The sequence below is a fragment of the Hemitrygon akajei genome, chromosome 9 (assembly GCF_048418815.1).
Source record: "Hemitrygon akajei chromosome 9, sHemAka1.3, whole genome shotgun sequence".
NCBI lineage: Eukaryota > Metazoa > Chordata > Chondrichthyes > Myliobatiformes > Dasyatidae > Hemitrygon > Hemitrygon akajei.
This window is the reverse complement of record NC_133132.1, coordinates 177,935,829-177,960,607: the sequence shown is the minus strand read 5'-3', so window position 1 is coordinate 177,960,607 and position 24,779 is coordinate 177,935,829. Positions and strand designations below refer to the sequence as shown.

At 42.1% G+C, this 24,779-nt stretch overlaps 1 protein-coding gene across 2 annotated transcripts in view; it reads right to left on the bottom strand.

Annotated features, from left to right (window-relative positions):
• The window catches only part of pou3f2b (POU class 3 homeobox 2b), a 101,563-nt gene extending 79,034 nt beyond the window's left edge, over positions 1–22,529 (bottom strand). The window contains exon 1 of one of the 2 annotated variants that reach the window (XR_012100350.1): positions 19,567–22,529. Coding sequence is in view for 1 of the 2 variants with exons in the window: in XM_073057523.1 (XP_072913624.1) it covers positions 19,707–20,918 (1,212 nt within the window). In the remaining variant the exon portion in view is untranslated. Of the gene's footprint in view, positions 1–17,857 lie in introns of those variants that run through there. The other variant, XM_073057523.1, reaches the window with a different exon arrangement.
• Between the last annotated feature and the right edge of the window lie 2,250 nt (positions 22,530–24,779).

Genomic DNA, 24,779 nt, shown 5'->3' with positions numbered 1-24,779 from the left:
TGTCAAAGACCTTCTGAAAACATAAGTACACCACATCTACTGCATCTCCTTTGTCTACCCTGCTTGTAATTTCCTCAAAAAATTGCAGGCAGGATTTTCCTTTCAGGAAACTATTCTGGCTTTGGCCTATCTTGTCATTTGCCTCCAGGTACTTCTTAATCTCTTCGCTGACAATCGAAGCTTAACAGGTCTACAGTTTCCTTTCTGCTGCCTCCCACCTTGCTTAAATAGTGGAGTAACCTTGGACCAGATGAACTGCACTCTAGGGTTCTGAAAGAGGTCGCATTAGAGATTATGGTGGCATTAGAAATGATCTTTCAAAATTTATTAGATTCTGGCATGGTGCCATAGGAATGGAAAATTGCAAATGTCACTCCAAGAAAGGAGGAAGGCAGCCAAAAGGAAATTATAGACTAGTTAGCCTGACCTCAGTGGTTGGGAAGATGTTAAGAGTCAGTTGTTAAGGATGAGGTGATGGAGTACTTGGTGACACCGGACAAGATAGGACAAAGTCAGCACGGTTTCCTTCAAGGAATATCCTGCCTGATGAACCTGTTGGAATTCTTTGAGGAGATTACAAGTAGGATAGACAAAGGGGATGCAGTAGATGTTGTATATTTGGACTTTCAGAAGGCCTTTGACAAGGTGCCACACATGAGGCTGTTTACCAAGTTAAAAGTCCATGGTATTACAGGGAGGTTACTAACATGGTTAGAGCATTGGCTGATTGGTAGGAGGCAGCGAGTGGGAATAAAATGATCTTCTTCTGGTTGGCTGCCAGTGTCCAATGGTGTTCCACAGGGGTTGCTGTTGTGACCTCTTCTTTTTATGCTGTTTAAAAGTAATATAGATGAGACCATAAGTTGAGGAAATTGATGGCTTTGTTGCCAGATTTGTTGGAGGGCAGGTAATGTTGAGGAAACAGGTATGATGCAGAAGGACTTATACAGATTAGGAGAATGGGTAAGAAAGTGGCAAATGAAATATAATGTTGCAAAATGCATGGTCATACACTTTGGCAGTAGAAATTAATGTGCAGACTATTTTCAAAATGGAGAGAAAATACAAAAATCTGAGATGCAAAGGGACTTGAGAGTCCTGTGCAGAATACCCTAAGGATAGCTTGCAAGCTGATTCAGTGTTAAGTAAGGCAAATGAAATTTTAGCATTCACTTCGAAAGGTCTAGAATACAAGAGCTGGGGTGTGTTGCTGAGGCTTTATAAGGTACTGTTGAGGCCTCACGTGAGTATTGTGAACAGTTTTGGGTCCCTCATCTTAGAAAAGTTGTGCTGGCATTGGAGAGAGTACAGAGGATGTTCACAAGGTTGATTCCGGAAATTAAAGGGTTATCATACGAGGAACGCTTGATGGCTCTGGGTCTGTACTCGCTGAAATTCAGAAGGATGAGGGGGGATCTCATTGAAACTTTCAAATATTGAAAGGCCTAGACAGAGTAGATATGGAAAGGATGTTTCCCATGGTGGGAGAGTCTAGCACAAGAGGACACAGCCTCAGGATAGAGGGGTATCCATTCAAAACAGAAATGTGGAGAAATTTCTTTAGCCAGTGGGTGGTGAATTTGTGGAATTCATTACCACAGGCAGCTGTGGAGGCCAGGTCATTGGGTGTATTTAAGGCAGAGATTGATAGATTCTTGACTGGACATGGTGTCAAAAGTAATGGGGAGAAGGCTGGGAAATGGGGTTGAGGAGGAAAAAATAAGGATCAGCCATGATTGATTGGTGGAGCATTCTGCTCCTATGTCTTATGGTCTGAAAATACCGGAGTAACTCAGTAACACAGACACAGAACTCAGAGTTCCTCAGTAACATAAATACAGAACACATACAAATTGCCAGAGGAAACTCAGTGACAAACAGACAGAACGTTGGAGGAGCCCAGTAACACACACAAGCACACATAACTCAGTAACACAGATACAGGACACAACAGGAACTCAGCAACAACCACACACACACACACACACACACACAATACTGGATAAAACAGTAACACAGACACAAACTGCTCGAGCAGCTCAGTAGCACACAAATGCAGAATGCTGGAGGATGTCAGTAACACACAGGCAGAATGCTGGAGAAAAAAGCAAACACAAACTGCTGGAGTAACACACACACACACACACACAAATGCTGGAGGAGGTTAATAATACACAGAGAACACCGGAGGAACTGAGTGACACACACACACACACACACACACACACACACACACACACACACACACACACACACACACTGGAGGAGGTTAATAATACACAGAGAACACCGGAGGAACTGAGTCACACACACACACACACACACACACACACACACACACACACACACACACACACACACACACACACACACACACACACACACACACACACACACACACACACACACTGGAGGAGGTTAATAATACACAGAGAACACCGGAGGAACTGAGTGACACACACACACACACACACACACACACACACACAGAACTCAGAAACACACGCAGGGTAAACAGTAACACAAACGCAAAATGCTGGCGTAACTCAGTAAAACACACACACACACAACGCTGCAGGAAGAGAGTAACACACAGACAGAGACGCCGGAGTAACACACACACAGAATTTAGGTGGGACTCAATAGCAGACATGCAGAGAATGGTGGAGGAACTCAGCAGGTCGGGCAGTATCCATGGAAATAAATAAAATGCCGACCTTTCGAACTGAAACCCTTCCTCAGGGCTCCTGATGTTGAAGGGTCTCGGCCCAAAACGTCGACTGTGTATTTCTTTCTATCGATGCTGCCTGGCCTGCCGCGTTCTTCCAGCCGGATTTCCAGCAGTTGTGGAGTCTTTTGTGTTTAATCAATTGTTTTTTTCAAGTTTTGATTATATTTTAATATAATACAATTTCCGATGCACTCCGGTGGGTGCGTGGAATGGGCGGCTACAATAGGTCTTTTAAGAGACTCTTCGATAGGTACATGGAGCTTAGAAAAACACAGGGCTATGCGCTAGGGAAATTCTAGGCAGTTTCTAGAGTAGGTTACATGGTCAGCACAACATTGTGGGCCAAAAGGCCGGTAATATGCTGTAGATCTCTATGTTCTGTGTTCTTAATTTCGTGCTTAGTAAAACATATCAAATAGCTGGATGAATCTCAAGTACTGTAATAGCAATGGCTCTATCATTATCTTCCACGTTTTGTATCCGTACTGTACCTGCTTCGTTCACTTCCTATTCTTTGGATCCATCACCTGCGTGGAGAGGGGGGATTCCCCGCCCGGTATGGCAACAGTTTGAAACTCTCCTTATGGTTGTGCCGTGGTTTCCGTGCTGGCTTACATATCGGACCAACATCTATGGTCGACATCGATGAACGGAGGCCTGCAGTATTCACCGGTCGTTATTGATCTTTAAAAAAAATGTACACGCTGGACCTAGCGCTGCCATAAACAAGTATTAACCCTGTATTACTGTCACTGCGGCGGAGTCTGAGCGCTCTCAGAGGCGGGATGCTGACAGGACAGGACAGAACAGTCACACATTCCAGCCAATTTGTATTTAACTCTCTTCCTGTTGTTCCAGTCTTGATCGAAGCACAGCAACGATAACGCTCCCTGTTTACTTTAGCCCACTTTCCGGGAAAGAAAATGGGTGATTTAGTTAGTTTGAAGTTTTTAGTTAAAGGCTCTGTCTGTATCGTGTTCACTGTTTTCGCTTGTTCTGTGCAGTTCATATTAAAACTTAGTGAACTGTTCATTGTGTGTGTGTGTGTGTGTGTAGGGGGGGGGGGCGGGGGGGACAGCACCAATCTCTTGTCAAGGAAGGTGAACTGTTCGTCCTGTGTATATGTGTCTCTGTCTCCCTCCGCACTTGGGCCATTACCGATCTCTTGTCAAGGAAGGTGAACTGTCCCCCTCTGCCCATGGGCCGACATTGAACTCTTGCCAATTGCAAAGCCCAGCGTGCTTTATCATTTTAGGCAGAATCTCCAAAGAAATTCTGAAAATTAACATTTTGTCGCGTTTTTACTACTGTTTATGAAAACAATATTCTACCTCGCTCTGGTTGAATCGAATGTCCCAGAAATCTTGCTTAAAATATCATAGGACTTTTCCTTTAAAGTTTTAACTTATCGGTGTACAAAATCTTATTAAACTGGGGATTAACTGGTTGGGCATAAGAGTTTCTGCAGATGCTGGAAATCCAGAGGAACATGCACAAAATGCTGGAGAAACTCAGCAGATTAGGCAGCATCTTGGAGAGGAATACACAGTCGATGTTTTAGACTGTTGCCACCAGACTGTAGCAATGCCGTGATCTTTATAGAGACATCTTCTATCCACTTACCCAAAGAGAAGCAGCATTATCCCTTTCTTCGCAATATTTACTGTGAAGTATCTAACATTGAATGGAGATATTATTGTTAAATGATACTTGTTATGATTTAATACTTTAGCCTTGCTTCTCTATGAACGCGTATTGGTCTAGTTTTATTATTTTGCATTTCATAAAAAACAAGTTCAAGAATACCACGGAATTAGAATCAGAATCAGGTTTACTATCATTAGCATGTGACGTGAAATTTGTTAATTTAGCAGCAGCAGTTCAATGCAATACATAATCTAACAGAGAGAAAAATAAAATAATAACAATAAGTAAATCCATTACAGTATACGTATATTGAATAGATGAGAAAACGTGCAAAAACAGAAATGCTGTTTACTAAAATTAATTTAATTAATTAAAATTTATTCAAGATATTCGATACCTGTTCAAAGTTGAGATTGGTAATCATAAAGTTAGTGTGCGAAATCAAATGATTGGATTTATTAGTCCAATCACAAACAAGAGACCAATCTCTTCCCCCAATCAACTTCCCAGCTCTTTACTTCATCCCTCCCCCTTCTGGTTTCATCTGTCACCTTGAGTTTCTCCCTCCCCCTCTCCCCACCCCTGACTTCTCATCCTTTTTTGCTCCTGTCCTGATGAAGGGTCTCGGCCCGAAATGTCGACTATATTCTTTTCTGTAGATTCTGCCTGCCCTGTTAGGTTCCTCCTGCATTTTGTGTATGTGTTTATTATTCATTAGAGTTTACTATTTGCTGGACAGTCTGAAGGCAATCTTAAGTCGAGGTGATGTTCGACCATGTCTTTCAAGAGTAATCCGCTATCCACGGTTGCAAAGAAATGTACGCTGCGGGACAGTCTCTTCTGAACGGCTTGTTAAACAACAATTTTAAAAATCAGTAAGATGTTACAATAATGTTGCGCAAGCTTGTAAAACTTTCTTAATCGAGTACGTTTGGGAAACGAGCAGACTTTCTCGAATGTTTGTGCTGTGCTAAATTTAAAAATCGCCATGCGTATTTTTCGGGCATGGAATAGTACGGTGCAGGATCAGGCCCTGCGCCAAGCTAATTATATTGATAATCAAATGGATAACTAATCTCTTCTGCCTACACAATGTCCATGTCCTTCCATTTTCCTCATATTCATATGCCTATCTAAACATGTTTGCCTCTACCATCATCCCGGTAGCGCATTCTAGGCACCCACTAACCCACAAAACAACTTGCTCCTTTGAAATGAATCCCTCTCACCTTAAATGCATGCTCTCGTCTTTCAACCCCTGTCTGTCTAGTCTATCTATGTCCCTCCTTGTATTTTTAATATTTTATATAATGTTATGTATATTATACTTAAATGAAAGTGTGAGTCGATTGTCTTTAATAATTAGGTGCAGGATGATTGGCCGAAGGGCCTGTTTATGTACTGTTCCTTTCTATGACGCTGTGACTCTCCGGTGAAGAGCAGTTCGGAAACATATGATCCCACGTTGACGTCCTGAAATAAAACAGGAACAATTCGCCGACGGTGCTCATTTTCTCTCAGTTCCATATTTTCCAAGGGACACTTCCTGACAAATTGAAACCTATTGAATATTGAAAAGGCTAGATTGTGTGGATGTAGAAAGGATGTTTCCTATAGTTGGGGAGCCTGGGAACAAAGGACACAGCCTCGGAGTAGAGAGATGCCCATTTCTTCTTCTTCGGCTGTCTATCGATTTCGATGTTGACTGTGCTGAGAGTTTAGTCTGTACAGGCACGTTTATGGGCCACAAGACCAGCACTGGCTCGGCACACCATCCAGAAACTCTACTCCAACACGCCTTGCACAGTAATAAGAGAGACGGTGTCGTGCCCCCACCATACAGTCTCTCTGGGCTTCCAAATCTGATGCTAAGTGGTACACAGGAGTGTAACAGACTTAGCGGATAAGGAAGCTGCCCCGCAGTGACAACTACCTAGTCTAGTGATGCCATCCATCGACCAGCACCCTGGTTCCTCCGCATGCCTCCACGGTGGCTGTACCACTGACCCTTTTGGATTCATCTGCCGCAGACACCATCAGATGCCCTGCTGCCGGCGTCCTCGTTGGGTGCAGCCTTTGCCTGAAGAGGCATAACCTACAAAGTAGCAAAGGCATGCTTACCTCCTTGACTTAGCTAGCCCATTTAAAATGGAGATGAAGAAATTCTTCAGCCAGAAAGTGATGAAACTGTATAATTCATTGCCACAGACGATTGTGAGGTCAAGTCATTGGGTATACTTAACGCGGAGGTTGATACGTTCTTGATTAGTCAGGGCGTCAAACTTTACGGGGAGAAGGCAAGAGAATTGGATTGAGAGGGAAAATAAATCAGCCATGATAGAATGGCGGAGCAGACTCGATGGACTGAGTGGCCTAGTTCTGCTCCTCCTATAACTTATGATCTGAATCACTGCCGGCAAAATTTCCTATCGTGCAATCAAACTTTACTTCATCCCAAACTTTATCCCTTCGCAGCAATATTGAGAATGGGAAACTTAAAAACTCTGACAGGGTGAACTTTTGAGCTGGTGATTAATCGATATAGTAGGCGGCGTAGAGCGTTCCATAGGTAGAAACGTTTGCGTCAAGTTGGCTTCTTGGCACTCGTTTTCAATTTCAATCTGCTTGTCATGATATGATTTTGACTATATTCCGTTTCCAAACATCGATGTTGTTTTGTATCCATGTTTTTATTTTGCAATTCAGGCTACCTACGGAGGACTTAATGAGGTCGGAAAAATTAGTCTGCTGCTAAACAACACATTTGACAACTCCTGTCAGTGATAACAACCCTTAAATGGGCATTCTTCACTCAGAAGATAGTGAAAGTGTGGAACGAACTGCCAGTGCAAGTAGTGGGTGAGGAGTCGATTTCAACATGTAAGAGAAATTTGAATAGGTTCTTGATTAGTCAGGGCGTCAAACAGAGGCCATGGTCCGCTTGCCGATCGATGGGGCTAGGCAGATTAATCATTCGGTTCGGACTAGACCGGCTGAATGACCTGTTTCTGTTTCACAGAGGAATGTGAAATTTATTGTTTTGCGTCAGCCGTACATTGGGATACTAAAAGCACCTATAAGATACAATAAGAAATATATGTAAAATAAATAAGTAGTGAAAAGAGAGAGCAAAATAGTGAGGTAGTTTTCTTGGGTTCATGGGCCGTTCAGAAATCTGATGGTGGAGGGGAAGTATTAGAATCAAAATCAGGTTTAACATCACTGACATATGTCGTGAAATCTGTTGTCCAGTGGCAGCAGTACAGTGTAATATACAACAAAATACTATAAATTACCGCTTTATATATAGTACAAAAAGAGAGCAGTTGTTCCTGAAGCACAACTTTCATTAACCATCTCAAAGAACACAGTGAGATGTTAAGAAATGTAACAGGCCGTAATTTCCTTCCCTCTCTGCTAATGACATCCCAGACTGCGGTTTTTCCGACGATCAATGCCGGTCCCAACCGGGTACAATCGATGGAGGAATAAGACAGGCTCCGTGGAGACCGCAGGGTTCTCTCAATATTATGCGTTTGTTTGTTTATTTATATTATTATTATTATTCGTTTCTTTCGATTTTGCACAATTTGTCAGTACTGTGTGTACTTTCTCATGGATTCTATTGTACTTCTTTCTACTGTGAATGCCTGCTAGAAAATGAATCTCAGTATTTGGTGACATATATGTACTTTGGTTAAAAAAACATTACTTTGAACTTTAATATCACTGGCATACGTCGTGAAAGGTATTGTTTTGCGGCAGCGGTACAGCACAATACATAAAGGACTATAAATTACAGTAAGAAATGTATAATAAAAGTTTAAATAATTAAGTAGTGCAAAAAGGGAGCAAAATATTGAGGTGGTGTTCGGGGGTTCACGGACTCTACTGAAATCTGATGGCGGAGGGGCAGAAGCTGTCCCTAAAGTGTTCTTTAATAGCTATATTCACTTGCGTTATGATACTTGGAGTACTAATTTCGTTGTAAACGTTCGCTTCATTTATACAATCCCCTTGTATGTGCTAGCAATTCTGAGGTAAAATAAAGGCAAATCCCTTGGGAGCTTGTCTCTAGCTCATTCCAAAATAAACGAACGAAGTTTCTTCAGATTTCTCTTTGTTTAATTGCAAGCTGAATCTCTTGTTACTTTAATCTCCCACTTTATATAAAACAAAAAACTGGCCCGACAGACAAATTTTCAACAATGAAACGCCCAACAATTCGCCACCCGCGTGTTTGAAAGGGCACTTTGTAATTATTGCCGCGGGAAACAATACCATCAAGAATGACAAAGAGAAACCTCTCCTTACTTAAATAAAGTTCAAATGTTACAGTTCAAGTCAAATCAATACACGGTACAAATTACAGTATCCTGGCGAAGCGAATGTTGTCATAGTGTTAAGTGTTGGTGGAGACCAACTTGGTTATGTCAACAATACGGAGGTCAGAGTTCAAAATCTGAATCTGAATCAGAATCAGGTTTAATATCACCGGCGTTTCTCGTGAAATTAATTGTTATGCGGCAGCAGTACATTGCAATATATAATAATAAAACTGTCAATTACACTTCGATAGTTTAGGCTTAAGCGGAAGTCTGGATATGTTTCACATTTAACGAGCTATGGGGAGCAAATTCTGCTTTAATGTAATGAAACGCGGATGAAACTTTATTCATTAAAAGGTTAAAAACGGACATTGTTCGTACATCTTTGATATTGAATATTGCTCATTTGTTGTAAAATATTCTAGCTTTTCTCAACTGTACAATTCATACTTTGGAATAAAAATGATCGTTATGGAGTGGAATCATCTATTTGGAATGGTAACATCTCTAACAGTTTCGCATTCAAATCATAAACATCCAATTTCCTCCATTCGGTCTGGGATACACATCTCACGATAAAATACGCAATCATGCTTTATCATTGTTTTTCGATTGTTACAACTTGCAAATCCTAATATCTCATTGGCGTGTCTGCCGCTATTGCCGCAACAATAATTAGGAAATTAGAGACAAACTCAGATGCCCGTGTTTTGTTTGGAAACGAAGTTTAAATCCGTGATTGGTCATGGGATATTATTGCTAACATTTCCACAAATCAAAAATCAGCTTCTATTTCCCCACTGTGTATGACCACATTAACACAAAAGCGCGGAGCTAAGGAATATCTAATTTTAAAACAATCTATAATAAGACTTTCTTCAAGGGATAAGAATTACTGATCTGGTGTTCTGTATTCAGTCCGAATGTTTGACAGAGGGCCGGGTCTGTGTTATAATGACGTCGTGTTTGTGAGGTACCGAGAATGATTCACCTTCAACTCAAGCAGTGTTCATTAACATTTACAATGTCGCTCACCGGAACTAAATGGTATTGACCGCAACATAACAACAGTTTGTTAGATTAATAATAAAGATTGCACTGTAGCGAATATATCAGTGACATCTAAAATTAACCAACATCACAATTTGAGATTGTAATATAATCGCTGTTCTGTTACTTGTTTGTGGAGTACATCAGCATAACATTGCGGACCCTACTGATCAATGTGTGATTGATCGATCAGAGCACAGTCAGCCTGCTAAGAGCAATCTGATACCGAATCCGCAAATAAGATGCAAGATTCGGAGCAAACAAAAAAAGGACAAAAGATAAATAACACAATAGTAACAACAGATTAATAAATATGAATTCATAAGATAGCTTATATGCATAGATTGTTTATATATCCATAAAGCGACGCCAGACTGTGCATAAGGTAACTGACAGGACATAATAAAGTACTGGTGGAGTTAGCTGGTGGAGGTGTTGATCAGCCTTACTACGGGAAAGTAAGTTTTTGAATCTAGGGGTCCTGACGTGATTGCTAAGCAGACTCTTCGTTGATAGGTGTGAGGTAAACAGTCCATGCGCAGGGTGGGTGGGATCCTTCATGATGTTAATGGCGCTCTTCAGTCACCTCTCTACCTCTCTCTCTCTTCCTCCCTCTCTCTCCCTATTTTTTTTTCTCTCTCCCTCTCCTCTCTCTCTTGCCCCCCCCGTCTCTCTGTATATATCAAAGGTTCAAATTTCAAAGTAAATTTGTTATCAAAGTACAACCCTAAGATTCATTTTATTGCAGGTATACTCAATATATCCGTGATAAAATAATAATCATACTAGAATCAATGAAAGACCGCACCAAACTAGGCATTCAACCAGTGTGCAAAAGACAACAAGCTGTGCAAATACATAAAGAAATAAGCAAAGAAATTTAGAACATGAGATGAAAAGTCCTTAAAAGTGAGTTGATAGGTTGTGGAACACGCATACACTCATATATATATACGTAATTTTCAATCGCATCCACACGAAATTCTGATTTGAACGTGTTATTTTTATCTGGAATATGTGTAAAGTTTGACGTAAAAGCACCCATCATTTTGGACATTTGTTTCGTGTTGATCTAACTGCAGGTTTCGAGAATCTTTTAAAGTTGTACTTGCTCATTTTAACCGATAGGTCGCGCTATTGTACCGTGCTGTGCTCAGAGTCGGAACAGCGAACTGCAGTGCTTGCAAACTCACACACACAAACTTTCAAAACACTTCATAGTTTGTGTGCATATTGGGAAGTTTTGGATAGGCTATTGAATGTGTCTGAGCTGAAGGATATTCAAATCAGGTTTCGATTACAGAAATATGTCTCCACCGAGGCCACAGATAAACCGTTTTTAAGCACTGACAAATCATCCCGTTTTTGCCAGCCTAACGAGCACTTGCCTAAAAGTTGCCAGTATTGTTTGTAAACATTCAGCATTGTAGCTGACAGCACGGAAGCCTTCTTCGTAGACGCCCCCCCCCCCCACCCCGCAGGCGCACAAAACTATTCTAGATTGTGGAAAACTGTGCATCTTTGATTTTTGTGTTTGATCTTTCGACCTTACTGAAAATGTCGGAGTTATTCTGGTTCTGTTGAATTAGAACACTTCGTCCAGGCGAGGAAACATTTCGGACGCAATGTACCTTTGCTACAAATTTGTTAGCGGCATATACTGGAACAGATGGTAGCAATCGTTAAATCCCTGGCATATAGACTTCACTCGAACTGGTTTCTTTCACAGTTGACAACTATTTCTGAAAAAGAAATCTTTTGACGAGTTTTCTCGGCATTTGGACGCACAATTTGCTACGTCGGTGTGCATTCCTACCAGTATTTCATACGAAATTCTGCGAATGAAAGATTGGTCGGTACAATGAGCAATCATAACTTGACCTTGTATGAACTCGCGCCTTTACTATCGATGTACAAAAGCAGATTCGAAACCCGATCCCTCGAAAGTCAACCTTTCCCGCCGCAGGTGCACGCGCACAAATGGACCACACTTATTATCAATTCCCGTCAACATTAAACATGATTGCTAACTGCATCGACTGAACTCATATTAAACTAGTCTGTCCAGCCCCCTGAGTAGCAACGCCGAACCAAAACACCCGCAGGAAATTTGCAATGCTGAAGTTTTAAAACAGATACAGTAATTATTGTACACATCCACAATAAAATTATTATTGAAAGTCAGACGCCCACAACGGTTGTGCTGTGAATCGGCAGCAGGGTAAGACTGCAGCAGAAATTGTCCCTCGCAAAGAATCGCGATTACTGACCATCGATAAGGATGAAGGTGGAAGAATTCCCACCACCGTTTCCATTAAAATCAACAACTTTGCCTCCAGAACAGAATTTCTAAGTATCTGTTACCCCGGCGTTATATATTATTTATTTTGAATCCAAAGATATCGCATGCTAATTTGAAGGACTTTGAATAACTTTTAACACACAGAAGCAAAACTGCATCGGCCTTATCTATTTACTGCTCTTGTAGTCTTCGTCCGTTTTAAACTGAGACAAACAGTCTTGTCTCTCAGTAGAATAGTGTGCGGGACAGGAATTGTTCCCAATACAGATCCGATAGAGTGGCGAGCGGGACAGGAATTGTTCCTGGTACCGACCCCCTCCCCCGCCCCAGATAGAGTGGTGTGCGGGACAGGGATTTTTCCCAGTAGAGACCACAATGCTTTGATTTACACCAAGATGCAAAAGACCTAGTTTATAAGGAAGAAAACTGCCAACTTGAACTAATATTTAGTTAACCGTTGAATACCCAATGCCAGCGTTACAATCGCAGTCTTTCACGGGACAGACACGAACACAATTCTGAGCAAACTCCTGTGTAGAACGGCCAAGAGGAATATCTTCATGCCTTTGTTAGTTGTTTTACAGAGCAGTATGTGCTATAGACTTTGTGTCTGAAAATATCGATGGAGTAACGATTTATCGTTCAAGGTATTAGCAGAGATATCACGCGTATTATGGGTGATGCTCAACGCATCACCGGCACCAGCCTACCCGCTATCAAGGACACATACGGAAAGGTGCTGGAAAAGGGCCAGTAACATCATGAAGGAACCTAGCCAACCTGCTCGTGGACTGTTTGTCCCACTCCCATCAGGGGGTAGGCTACTGGGGCCAGGACTACCAGATTCAAAAACAGTTACTTTCCCTAAGCAGCAAAGCTGATCAACACCTCCACCCACCACTACTTTATCATTTCTTGTCAGAGTCACTTTATGTAGAGAAACTCCTGTGCTTAGTGTCACGCTATCTTATATACATACATTGTGTTCTTTATCTTATTGTGATTTTTCAGCTGCATCGAATCCGGAGTAACTCTTATTTTGTTCTCCTTTACATTTGCGCACCGGAAAAGACAGTAAACAATCTTGAATCTTGTTAGGGTAAAGATAAGACTGAATGATGAGCAAATTAATTTATACGGGAGGCTTAACCTATAGCATAAACTGTGCATTGTTGTTATTCTGGTATATTGGATCTGTGTAAAATGCGGGGTCATTTTAAGGTACATAAGAAAGTTTTCTTAATCTTTTAATCAAGTTAAATCAGACAAAACACATTGTGTCTAAATTTCTCAAAATAAAGCGTTTCCGTTGACAAATGTGCAAGAAGTGTAGATTTAAAAAAGTAAAATATAAACATTTGGGTGAATAATAATTATTATAGCGAACCACACAAGGCAAAGTGCACATCTTCCAAATTGAGGGACGTCCATTTGAACAAAGATGAGGATGAATTTCTTTACCCAGAGGATGGTGAATCTGTGGAATTCACTGCCACAGACTGCTTTGGAGACGATATATTTTAAAGCGGAGGTTGATTAGTTAGGGCATCAAAGGTTACGGAGTAAGGCAGGAGAATGGGGTTGGGTGGGATAATAAATCAGCCATGAGACTCGATGTGTCAAATGGCCTGATTCTGCTCGCATGTATTGCGGTCTCATCACTGCCGGCAACATTTCCTATCGCGCAAATCAAATTGTATCTAATCCCAAACTTCATCCCCTGGCTTAATTCTTACGGTCTAAGAAACATTCCTAATATACGGCTCTGTTTTCCAAAGCCATCGACAATGAAATGTGATACGGGATTTCCTACTAAACCGCCTTTCTACTGAGGTCCAATAACTTTCTCCTTATTGTGACCAATGATTGTGTGCGTGTCTGTGCGCGCGCATCGGTACGTGTTAAAGGTGTTTAAATATGCATTCTGGTCCCTTATCTTACAGCTGCATGCACTTTCTATAACTTTCTCTTTTACGTTTTTCTTTATTGTATCATCCATATTCATGTCTGCGTGTCCAAGTAGTTTTTGTTCACAGACATATTCTTAATCTTTGAAATGTGTGCGCGTGCGCTTACACAATTATCATGTCATATGGGCGATGCATTGAACTTTCAAAGTATCCATACGTATTTAAATAAGTAGGTCTCCGACAGTTGTATGCATCTTAATAATATGAATAACCTTTGCTTTCAAATTTATTTTTAATTGGAAGTTCACCCTCCACACCTCCAAACACCACTACTTCATCATTTCCTGTCGGCGTCACCTATTTACAGACACTCCTATGACTATCGTCACTTTATGGACATACAATCAATCTATGTATATAAGCCATCTTATGTATTTATATTTATTGTGTTTTTTAAAATCTTATCTTAGATTTTTGTGCTGCTCGGATCTGGAGTGATAATTATTTTTTTCTTGTTTACACCTGTGTACTGGAAATGACATTAAACAATATTAATCTTGAATCTTGAATTTAGATGGGTAGATCTGAAGGCATCGCTCATCAGCGCTTTGAGTTAATGATCATACTCAGTTATTTTTAGGACCCCTACGTAACAGCTTAATTCAATTGCGCAGAATGTGTCGGTATAATCCTATAACTGTGTCCAGGATTCACATCAATGTCTCCTTATAATTCTGTCCCCTTGTTTTAGCCGAGTTGGTAGGTACAAACGCTTGCACTAGTGGGGATGTTAGCACCGCTGCTTTCATTCGTGCGTTTGCACGAATCAGCATTTACCACAGTAGTCCTGAATCCGTTTGGTATAGTTGTGGAAACTGGAGCATAGACATACCCCTGATTTGTCCCCTTGATTAACCGGGGGCAAATGCATTGTTCAACACAGGAAACCCAGAGAAACACATAAAATGCTGGACGTACTGTTGGGTTCCTCCAACATTTTGTGAACTAAACTGTTTTTTGTATCCCGGAATGAAACGAACTCGTTAGTCACACAACCGACAATGTCCCAAAATACAGGTCAAATTAAGAGACCCACGCGTTTTAATTTGAGTGATTTCACTCAATGTTTCGAATTTATCTCCCCTGAATCCTTGGATTATCCTGTGCGTTGTGTTAAAAACAAGCCGTTAGAATATTTAACAGTGGGGTTGGAAGTGGTTGGGAGGACAGTTTCAACAGACCGAGTTATTTATTTATGGACAGAACATGTCCAATAAGTAAATAAGTAACTCGCATTTGTGAACATGAGGCAAGTTCCAAACCAGCACACGTCAGCTCCAGCAGCAACACGTTATATATCTAAAATAAAAGTACCACAAGAAAATGCCCGCAAGAAAACGAATCTCAGGGTTACATATGGTGACATATATGTACTTTGATAATAAATTTACTTTGAACTGGACAAGATAAAATACATAGACCTGCAATTAAAATATATAAACATTGCGGCTTTATCAAACTGAATTTTGGAATATCACTGTGTACTAGTAAATTATTATTCCAGACATCCTCAAACTACAAATCTCTGAAGTTATGACACTGCGTAGTCGTGTCCTTGGTATCTATCGGCCACGTTTCCAGTAACAAATTTCCTCTGCCCGATGCAAAATTACACCCTTGCCCTCCCCCTTACCTCTTCCATCCCCACCCATCCATCCGCAACTAAACGGCCCGGAAACTTACGGAAAGAATAGGGCCTGGCCTCAAATTTCACCCCATACCCCTACTCCCAAGGACGTAATTTACATCAAAGTAAAATGACTGTGTTTCAGAGAATCGCGTATTGCCATTCTACCGTACATCTACTACAGAATATAGTTCATGTACATCACATCCACACAGCAAAACAAGACAGCGCAAATATTGTAGTGTAATAACTGTACTGAATTATACTAATGCGTCTCCCTTCAATCTGTACTTGAAGTCTAAAGCAATTTCTCCCTTCCCGTCCAGGAAAGTCAAAGCATACCATTGGTAAACGGAATTAAACTGAGCCATTTCTTTCTTTGACTAGTTTTAGTGTTCTGGGATTGTCACTGTGGTAAATTAAACTGTGAAATTGTTAAAAATCTGGGGTTCAGTGGGGTAGGGTGATTTGAAGCATAGTATTTCCAAACAGTCCGTACAAGCAAATAACCGGATCTTAATTTGATAATTCATTTTAAGAGTGAAATTACACCCGTAACTTAGATCTAGCAGCTAACCAATTACTCTGGCTTTTTGGTTACACAGCTTCATTTCACTTGTTGGTGCGAAACTAATTTACAGGAGGATACAATATCAGACAAAACAACTGAAGAAAATTCGGCAAAAGAGAGAACATGCATTATTTTCTGTCGACTGGACAACTTTCAAGTAACCATCGCGTTTAACACTGAGGGTAATCCAGAAACGCTGAGTGTGCAAGCTTAAATTTAGTGTAATCAGATAAAAGCAATTTACTAAATGCTGGTATTATTTGATTATTAGTTATTTTTTCATATTTACATATTGTGTAGTTACTTCAACACAATAGATTTCAAGTCTAAAACAATACAACTACGGGACCTGAACAGAAAGTATTTAACGCGTCTCTACGCTATTCGTTTAAACATATTCATTTTACGAATATAGTTACGACTTTCCTGAAGTTTGGCACAGTATTTGGTATATAACGAAATAATATTCAGGGGTAAAAGATGTAATAGTTTCCTTCGCGATTATCTATTTACTTTTCCCAAATAATCGGTGTATAGGATATTTACTTTCCGTATTAAGGAAATGCTTGATAAATTCTCAGTGGGTGTAAATAAATGCTCTCGCTACAAAACCAGCAACCGGAGTAAACGACGGCAGGTGAAACTGAATCGTTCGGGAAGAAAGCGGCTCGGTGATCACCAACCTCTATGCGGCGCTGGCCACTAGAGGGCACTCACGTCCCTTGCTCAACACGCAGTGGCAACTATTGAACAATAATCCCGGATCCATACCCAACTGAAATATTTCACCCGATCAGCACGTTTATGGTCAGAAAACACTTCTTCTTTCTGTCAAATTCCTCTCTGTATTGATAAGATAATTTAGCTGAATATGTTCTGTACGCGTGTAATATTGACCTAGCGTAGAAGTGAACTGGTCTCCCGCTGCTTTTAATACTATAAATAAAGCTGATTTATCAAATATTGTAGCCAATTCAAAAATAAATGTTGCAAACGTTAATTGAAAATATATGTGTATGATTTTTTAAAAATCACCATTAGTTTTATATTTAAGAGGGGGTAACACGTGCAGAATAAACGATCCTGTTTGAAACTAGTCACCATAATATATTAGTTAAAATATCTTATAGCATATATAGATTGCAACATATACAAAATGTATGCAGATCACTTTTAACCATCATATATTTACTTATCTGCACCACTGTTCGTATTTATAATTAAAATTATCTGCAAGATTCACTCAAACAGGGATTAAGATTATTAATTAAACACGCCGATTCAGTAAATAAGAAAATACTTGCTTGCGCAGTCACACGGGCAGGTGTTATAGAGTGATTTTAAAAGATATTGTGTTTCTGCACGGACACACACAAATAATTACATTTCAAAATCAAGATATTTTGAAGATAATGTATTTCAGGTTCTGAGTGCGCTTCACCCCCTCCACCCCCACTATCTATTGGGATTTTCTTTGTACAGTTGTTGCCGTGTTATAGAAGTGAATATTATATTGTTGCTGTCATCAGAATAACACTGTAGCCTGTGACAAGGTTAGTGGATAAACTATGCGCTCCCGCCACTCGCTTAGAAAAGAGAATTCCCCACAAAACCACCACATTAGACTTGAAGGTTGTGCGATCGCTTGTTTTATGTAAGTAACAAAATATTACTTTAACATAAATATATAAGGGACTCTGATTTCCTTCTTTTATCTTCACAAGACACATTGAAAGGTACCAAAAACAATCTTTCAAAGGGGGGGGGGAGCATAACGAAAATTTTACATCCCACATATAACATCTAATCAATTAAAACTACAGAAGAAACAGTTTTCAGAACTTCTTTAAAAGAAATAAATACATTGAGGCAGGCCACGTGAAAATGATATTAAAATTCCCTGGGCAGCATTATGGAAAAATGTATACAAGGAAAAAAATCATTCAGATTATGTTTATCTTCTTCAATTCAAAAGACAAATTTATGTAACATATTTACATTGTGGTATAAGATGTGCATGATAACCGCTCTCCATAAACCTAGGAGAAAAGGTTCTAACAAAGTCTTCCACTTTCAACTGCATTTTACTAAACGAACCGACACAGAATTTAGTTCGTGTCTCAGGGTTACTTCTGTCTTTACCAACCTATCTGACCCGGTGTTATTTTTAAATATATTTTTAAATGTTTTCTAACACCTTACTAAATTTTATTGTCTTTAGGAATTGCTATATCTGCGGTTAAATTACAATCATATCACCACATCAAAATATCTCAAATATGTACACACCTTTTCTAGAATTTTGAATGTTTGGATATGTTCTTTGTAAGAAAGCGCAATATACTGATATGTTTTAAAGGATTTTTTTGTTTCATTTTATCCGACTGGGGATTGCTTTTATGTTAGATTGTAGACGCACATTTAATAAGTACAATGTTTTATACTGTAATATATTTTTTTTCGAAAAAAATGTGGCAGGAACTACAACATTTTGACTCTGCAATTTTATTATTTCATTATAGTACAGTGCTAATTCGGAGGCGTGAAGACGCTAGCTAGCATATTTGTAATTGTCCTCTCCTATCAAGTGTATTGTGTTTCTTGCCACCGGAATTAGTTTTTATTAAACATGGGGGGTAAAACTTTGAGTCGTGATCTGTAATACTTTATAGCGCCTGAAATGTATCGATTTATAGTTTATTTATTTACTTCTTTGTGTTTACGTGGATTTGTTCTGTTTGCAATTTCGCAGCTCCCAACTTCAGTTCCCGGCGAGAACTGTATCGTTTGAGCTGAGGTCCCTCTCCGCTTGACTGACACAGCCTATTCTCTGCTCACATACACTGCCTCTTGTCTTGTACAATTCAGCGCCTAGGAGAAATGTCTCCCACTCGGTCGGGATTTTCTTTGAAACAACCCCGCAAATAGTGGCTAGTCCGGAGAGCAGTGTATTGGAATTTCCTTGCCCCTTTTACCTTTTCGTGTAACAATCAAAACTGCAGCTCCTTTAGCCAAATCTCCCTCTGGCTTACTCTCTCTCTCTCTCTCTCTCTCTCACACACACACACACACACACACACACACACACACACACACACACACACACACACACACACACACACACACACACACACACACACACACACACACACACACACACACACACACACACACACACACACACACACACACACACACACACACACCTCTTCTACCTGACACATTAACAGTACTAGCAGCCTTTTTCCGGGCGCAGCTCTATCCTGGGCAGTTTTGTGTCTCCCCACAGCTTTCTAACGGTATGTATAATCAGTGCCTCTGTTATTATTTATATACTCACTCCATTTGCCCGCCAGCTCCGTCTGTATAGGTCAAAACCACATCATTAACATGTTCTACCGCAACGATAGTCCGGTGTTTTAAACTGTTCGTTTAAGAAAAGAACAAATTAAATGAACAAAGAGCGTGTGGGGACAGCATTCACTGTACAGAAGTCTGAACTCCATGATGTGACGGCGGGGTGTCCCTGGCCCCATATACATCCTCGGCTCCGGGGTGGGCTCCTCCGGGAGGAGTCATTCGTTTCTCTTTTTGTCTTCTGTTACAAAACCAAACCCTAACCACCTCCTTCTCCAGCTGCAGACTGTCCGCCAGAGTGGAAATCTCCTGGGCCGAGGGTTTTGGGCACTTCAAAAAATGACTTTCCAGGGCCCCCTTGACGCTCACCTCTATAGAGGTCCTCTTTTTCCTCTTCCTCCCCTGGGCAGCGATTTTGTCTATGCTGGTGGGGCTCCCGGACGACGAATCGGCCTCCTCCAGCCACTTGTTCAACAACGGTTTGAGTTTGCACATGTTTTTAAAGCTTAACTGAAGCGCCTCAAACCGGCAGATGGTAGTCTGCGAGAAGACATTACCGTACAGCGTCCCAAGAGCGAGTCCCACGTCGGCCTGGGTAAATCCTAGCTTGATCCTCCTCTGTTTGAACTGCTTGGCGAACTGTTCCAGGTCGTCCGAGGTAGGGGTGTCCTCGTCCGAGTGCTCGTGACCCTGGTGCTGGTGCTGGTGATGGTGGTGCGGCGGCGGGTGCTGCTGGTGGTGCTGACTGTGGTCGCCGTGGTGGTGGTCGTCGTGGCCTTCCCTCAAGCCATGGTGCATACCTTGAGTCGAAGCTGGGTTGATCATGCCGTTGACCGTAAAGCCCGGCTGCGAGTAGATGAGGCTCTGGCCGTTGGATGCCATGCTGGGGATGTGAGCTGAAGTTGTGTTGCCCCACGCTCCATGGTGGTTCCCATGCTGGTGCACCATATGAGGCGGCCGGTGGTGCAAGGTGCCCCCGCTGTGGAGTTCATCCCTCCCCGACTGCACCGCGGGTTTGATGTCTTGCTGGCCGAGCGGACTGGCCGCCACGCCGGCCGACCACGGGGATCCCTCGGCGTGCGAGAGCGCTGTTAACCATTGATGAGCATGGCTGAGAGGGTGCCCGTTGCTCTGCATGTAATCGTTCTGGACCAGTTTCTGTGCATCCCTGTAGGCTGTGCCTTGTTGCATGCTCCCCGGCTCGGCGTGCACGATGGAGTTGGAGGTGAGGATGTTGCCGCTCGTAATGTAGTGATTAGATGCTGTGGTCGCCATGACTTGCGAAGCCGGAATGATCTGACTTGTTAAACGAGCCGAGCCTTTGACAACTTGCATCGAGCCCGGATCTTTGGCAGCCAGCGCGAGCAGGGGAAAAGCCGACGCTGCGCGCGCGCCGGTTCCCGGCCACCAATTGGCTACCTGCCTCTTGATTGATGTGAGGAACCATGGCAACCCAGGCCGGGGAAGAGCATCCCCGGCACGCGATTGGCGGCCGAGTCTGGTGGGGATTTCTTTGATGGCTCTCTGGACCCATGCAGGCAGGGCAACCACGCGGAAGGAGGAAGCGCGGGGGTGGGGGGGAGGAGGAGGAGGAAAATGTTTCTGCCTCCGAAACAGGAATTACAACAAAAGCAGCGAAGTGAACAGCCGAGAGCTCCGACGCTCGCTGCAGTATCACAGCGTCGAACGGGGAGTGAAGCAGAGTCGGTACGGAAGTGGTGCCAAGTTGGAAACAACAGGAACACAGTAGCAAGTACTGGGGGAAAAAAAGATCTCGAGAACCCGCTGCCTTTTCAGAGTGGCCGCCTTGTTGGGAGAGAAAAGTATCTTCACAAGTGATCATTGCGTCGACTTTCTCGGTACGCATTTCGCTCGCCCTCGAAACCGAGACAAACCATTGCAACTTCTCCACAAATTTCCCCACATTGCAACAATCTGAACACTTTTGCCAGTAATCAGTTCTTTTATTCTATAATATCGATTTTTCACTCGCGGCTACTTGTTTCAAAAAGTGTTTTAAGTTCTCTCGTCATGGTTGTCAAGCGCGTTCTATCAGGAACGGACGATCCGACATTTAAAACAATTCAACTGCTGCTAGGTGGTGATCCAAACTTGCTTAATCCGTATCGTTAAACTGAAACAATAATGCGATCGAGTGCAAAGAGTTGCTTGCATCCTTGTTCACGCAAATTGACGAGGGAGGGTGTGGAAGGAGCCTTAGACATTTAGTGGCCGGTTCTGTTTGTAGCACTGGCCTTTCCTGCATCCGACCTCCACTCCTCCCAAAATTAAACAAGCCAGTCGGTGACTCGCATTTAGGTTCTATCAACTTGCTGAACGATTATGCGCCCCTACCTCCCATCCTCTTCCTCGCCGCCAGACTGACAAGAATCAGTCTTATAGAGAGCAGGATGAAGTGATTACCAGAGTCATTGGAATACGAGTAGCCACGGCTCTCCCCGTTCCGGCGCGATCCGCTTTGAACAGATATCAGCACGAGTGTGGTGAACTGTCCTGCCGGGGAGTCGATTCCGCCAGCCTCACGTCGCTGGTGAATAGCGGAATCCACTAGAGTTTAAACCGAAACGCCGCCCAGTCCAGCGCTGAACTCAGTCCATTTAACCGATTCAATCCGGGACAACGTCTCTGTCTCCAACCCTGACATCAAGTCCAGTCCTCTGGGTTTGGAGCCAGGGGTTGCCTTCCTTGACAGAATCATTGCGAGGACACCCAAACCGCACCAAACTATTACAGAGCCCAGCGCTTCCTATTTCCGGTGTAATTAGCTTCACCAATGACTTAGCCGAGCTGTCACGCTGGTACTGCGATCAGCGTCACTGATGCTCAACCTGAACCCGAGACTGAATGGGGTTCACTCTCCCGAGGAATCGGACTCGCCTTTGCAACTTTTTTTTCTAACGTGGTTAAATTCCAACGTCCGTAAGGTGTTAAAGTATAATAAGCAACTGGGTATGCTGCGTGGGGAAGTATAACACATCTATTTATTTATTTAGAGATACAGCGCAGACCAAGCCCTTCCGGCCCAGCAACACACCTGTTTTTAACCCTAGTCTAATCACAGGATAAATTACAGTGACCATTAACCTACCAACCGGTACGTCTTTGGAGAACCCCATGCGTGCTCTGGAGAAGGCACAGACTCCTTACAGAGGATGCCGGGATTAAACTCGAAACTCCGACTCCCCAGGCTGTAATAGCAAGATTATCTGGAAGGTGGGGGTACTTGATGATGGATGCTGCTTTCTAATGGTAGCACCCACCCTTAACCTCCACCCCTGCCACGCTGCCGTTACTCTACCGTAGTGCTCCAGCACTGAAGGCATATTGGCCGTAGCTGTAGTGCAAATACAGACCAGACAGCGAAAAACTGGTGGGAGTGGGGATGGACGCTGGCACAAGAAAGCAGCATCCATCATCAAGGACTTCCACCATCTAGGTCATAGTCTCTTCTTGCTGCAGCAATTGGGAAGGAAGTACAGAAGCCTCAGGTCTCACACCACCAGGATCAAAAACAGTCATTACCCTCAACCATCAGGCTGTTGAACCAGAGGGGATAACTTTACTCACCTTAACACTGAACTGATTCCGCAACCTATGGATTCACTTTCAAGGACTCATTTCCTCAGCATTATTTATTTATTTATCTATCTGTCTGCTGGGAACCATCACCTTGTGGGATGTCGCTCGGGGTCTTGGACTAAAGAAGTTTTTTTTAATGTGACTATGTTCTTTCTTTTCTGTTCTCGTTATTTTGAATGTGCGCTTTTGCATGTTGGCCCCAGAGGAACACTGTCTCATTCGGTAGTATCCCTGTATGGTTTGAATGACAACTAAGCTTGATTTGATATGATTTTGATCTATCTTATCTATGTCTATCTTTCCATCTGTATCTGTCTTATCTATCTATTGATCTATCAATCAATCTATCTACCTATTTATTTATTTAGAGAAGTATGGTGCAGAAACAGGCCCTTCAGCCCATCTAGTCCATGCCCAAACCATTTAAGACCATAAGCCCATAAGGCATAGGAGCAGAATTAGGCCATTTAGCCCATCGAGTCCACTCTGCCATTTCATCATGGTTGATCCCAGATCCCATTCAATCCCATACACTTGACCTCGCACCATATCCTTTGATGCCCTGACAGATCAGAAATCTATTAAATTCTGCATTAATTATACCCACAGACTTGGCCTCCACCACAGTCTGTGGCAGAGTTCCACAGATTCACTATTCTTTTACTAAAAAAATTTCTCCTTCTGTTGCAAAGGGAAGTTGCCTCAATTACTTCTGTTGCCTCAATTTTGAGGCTCTGCCCTCTAGTTCTGTATACCCCATCCATAGGAAACATCCTCTCCACATCTACCCTATCTAGTCCTTTCAACATTCAGTAGGTTTCAATGAGATCCCCCCCGCATTCTTCTAAATTCCAGTGAGTACAGGCCTAAAGCTGCCAAAATCTGCTCATATGTTAACCCCTCCATTCCCAGAATCATCCTTGTGAACCTCTTCTGGACTATCTCCATAACAACAATACATCCTTTCCGAGATACGGGGCCTAAAGCTGTTACTCCAAGTGCAGGCTGACTATTGTCTGATAAAGCTTCAGCATTATCTCCTTGTTTTTATATTCTATTCCACTTGAAATAAATGCCAACATTGCATTTGCATGTGACTTAATCTTCTGGGAGTCTTGCATGAGGATGCCTAAGTCCTTTTGTACCTCTGATGTTTGAAACTTTTCCCCATTTAGATAATAGTCCACACTATTGTTCCTTTTACCAAATTGCATCATCATACATTTCCCAACACTTTATTCCATCTGCCACTTTTTTGCCCATTCTTCCAATTTGTCTAAGTCCTGGTTCAATTGTATTGCTTCCTCAGCACTACCTACCCCTCCATCTATCTTTGTATCATCCACAAATTTTTCTGCAAAGCCATCCGTTCCACTATCTAGATTATTGACAATGGGGAAAGTAGCGGTCCCAATACTGACCCCTGAAGAACACCATTAGTCACTGGCAGCCAACCAGAAAAGGATCCCTTTATCCCCACTGGCTTCCTCCTCTGATCAGCCATTCCTCTATAGGATTTATCTTGTTAAGCAGCCTCATGTAAGGCACCTTATCAAGTGCCTTCTGAAATCTAAGTAAATGACATCCACTGCCTCA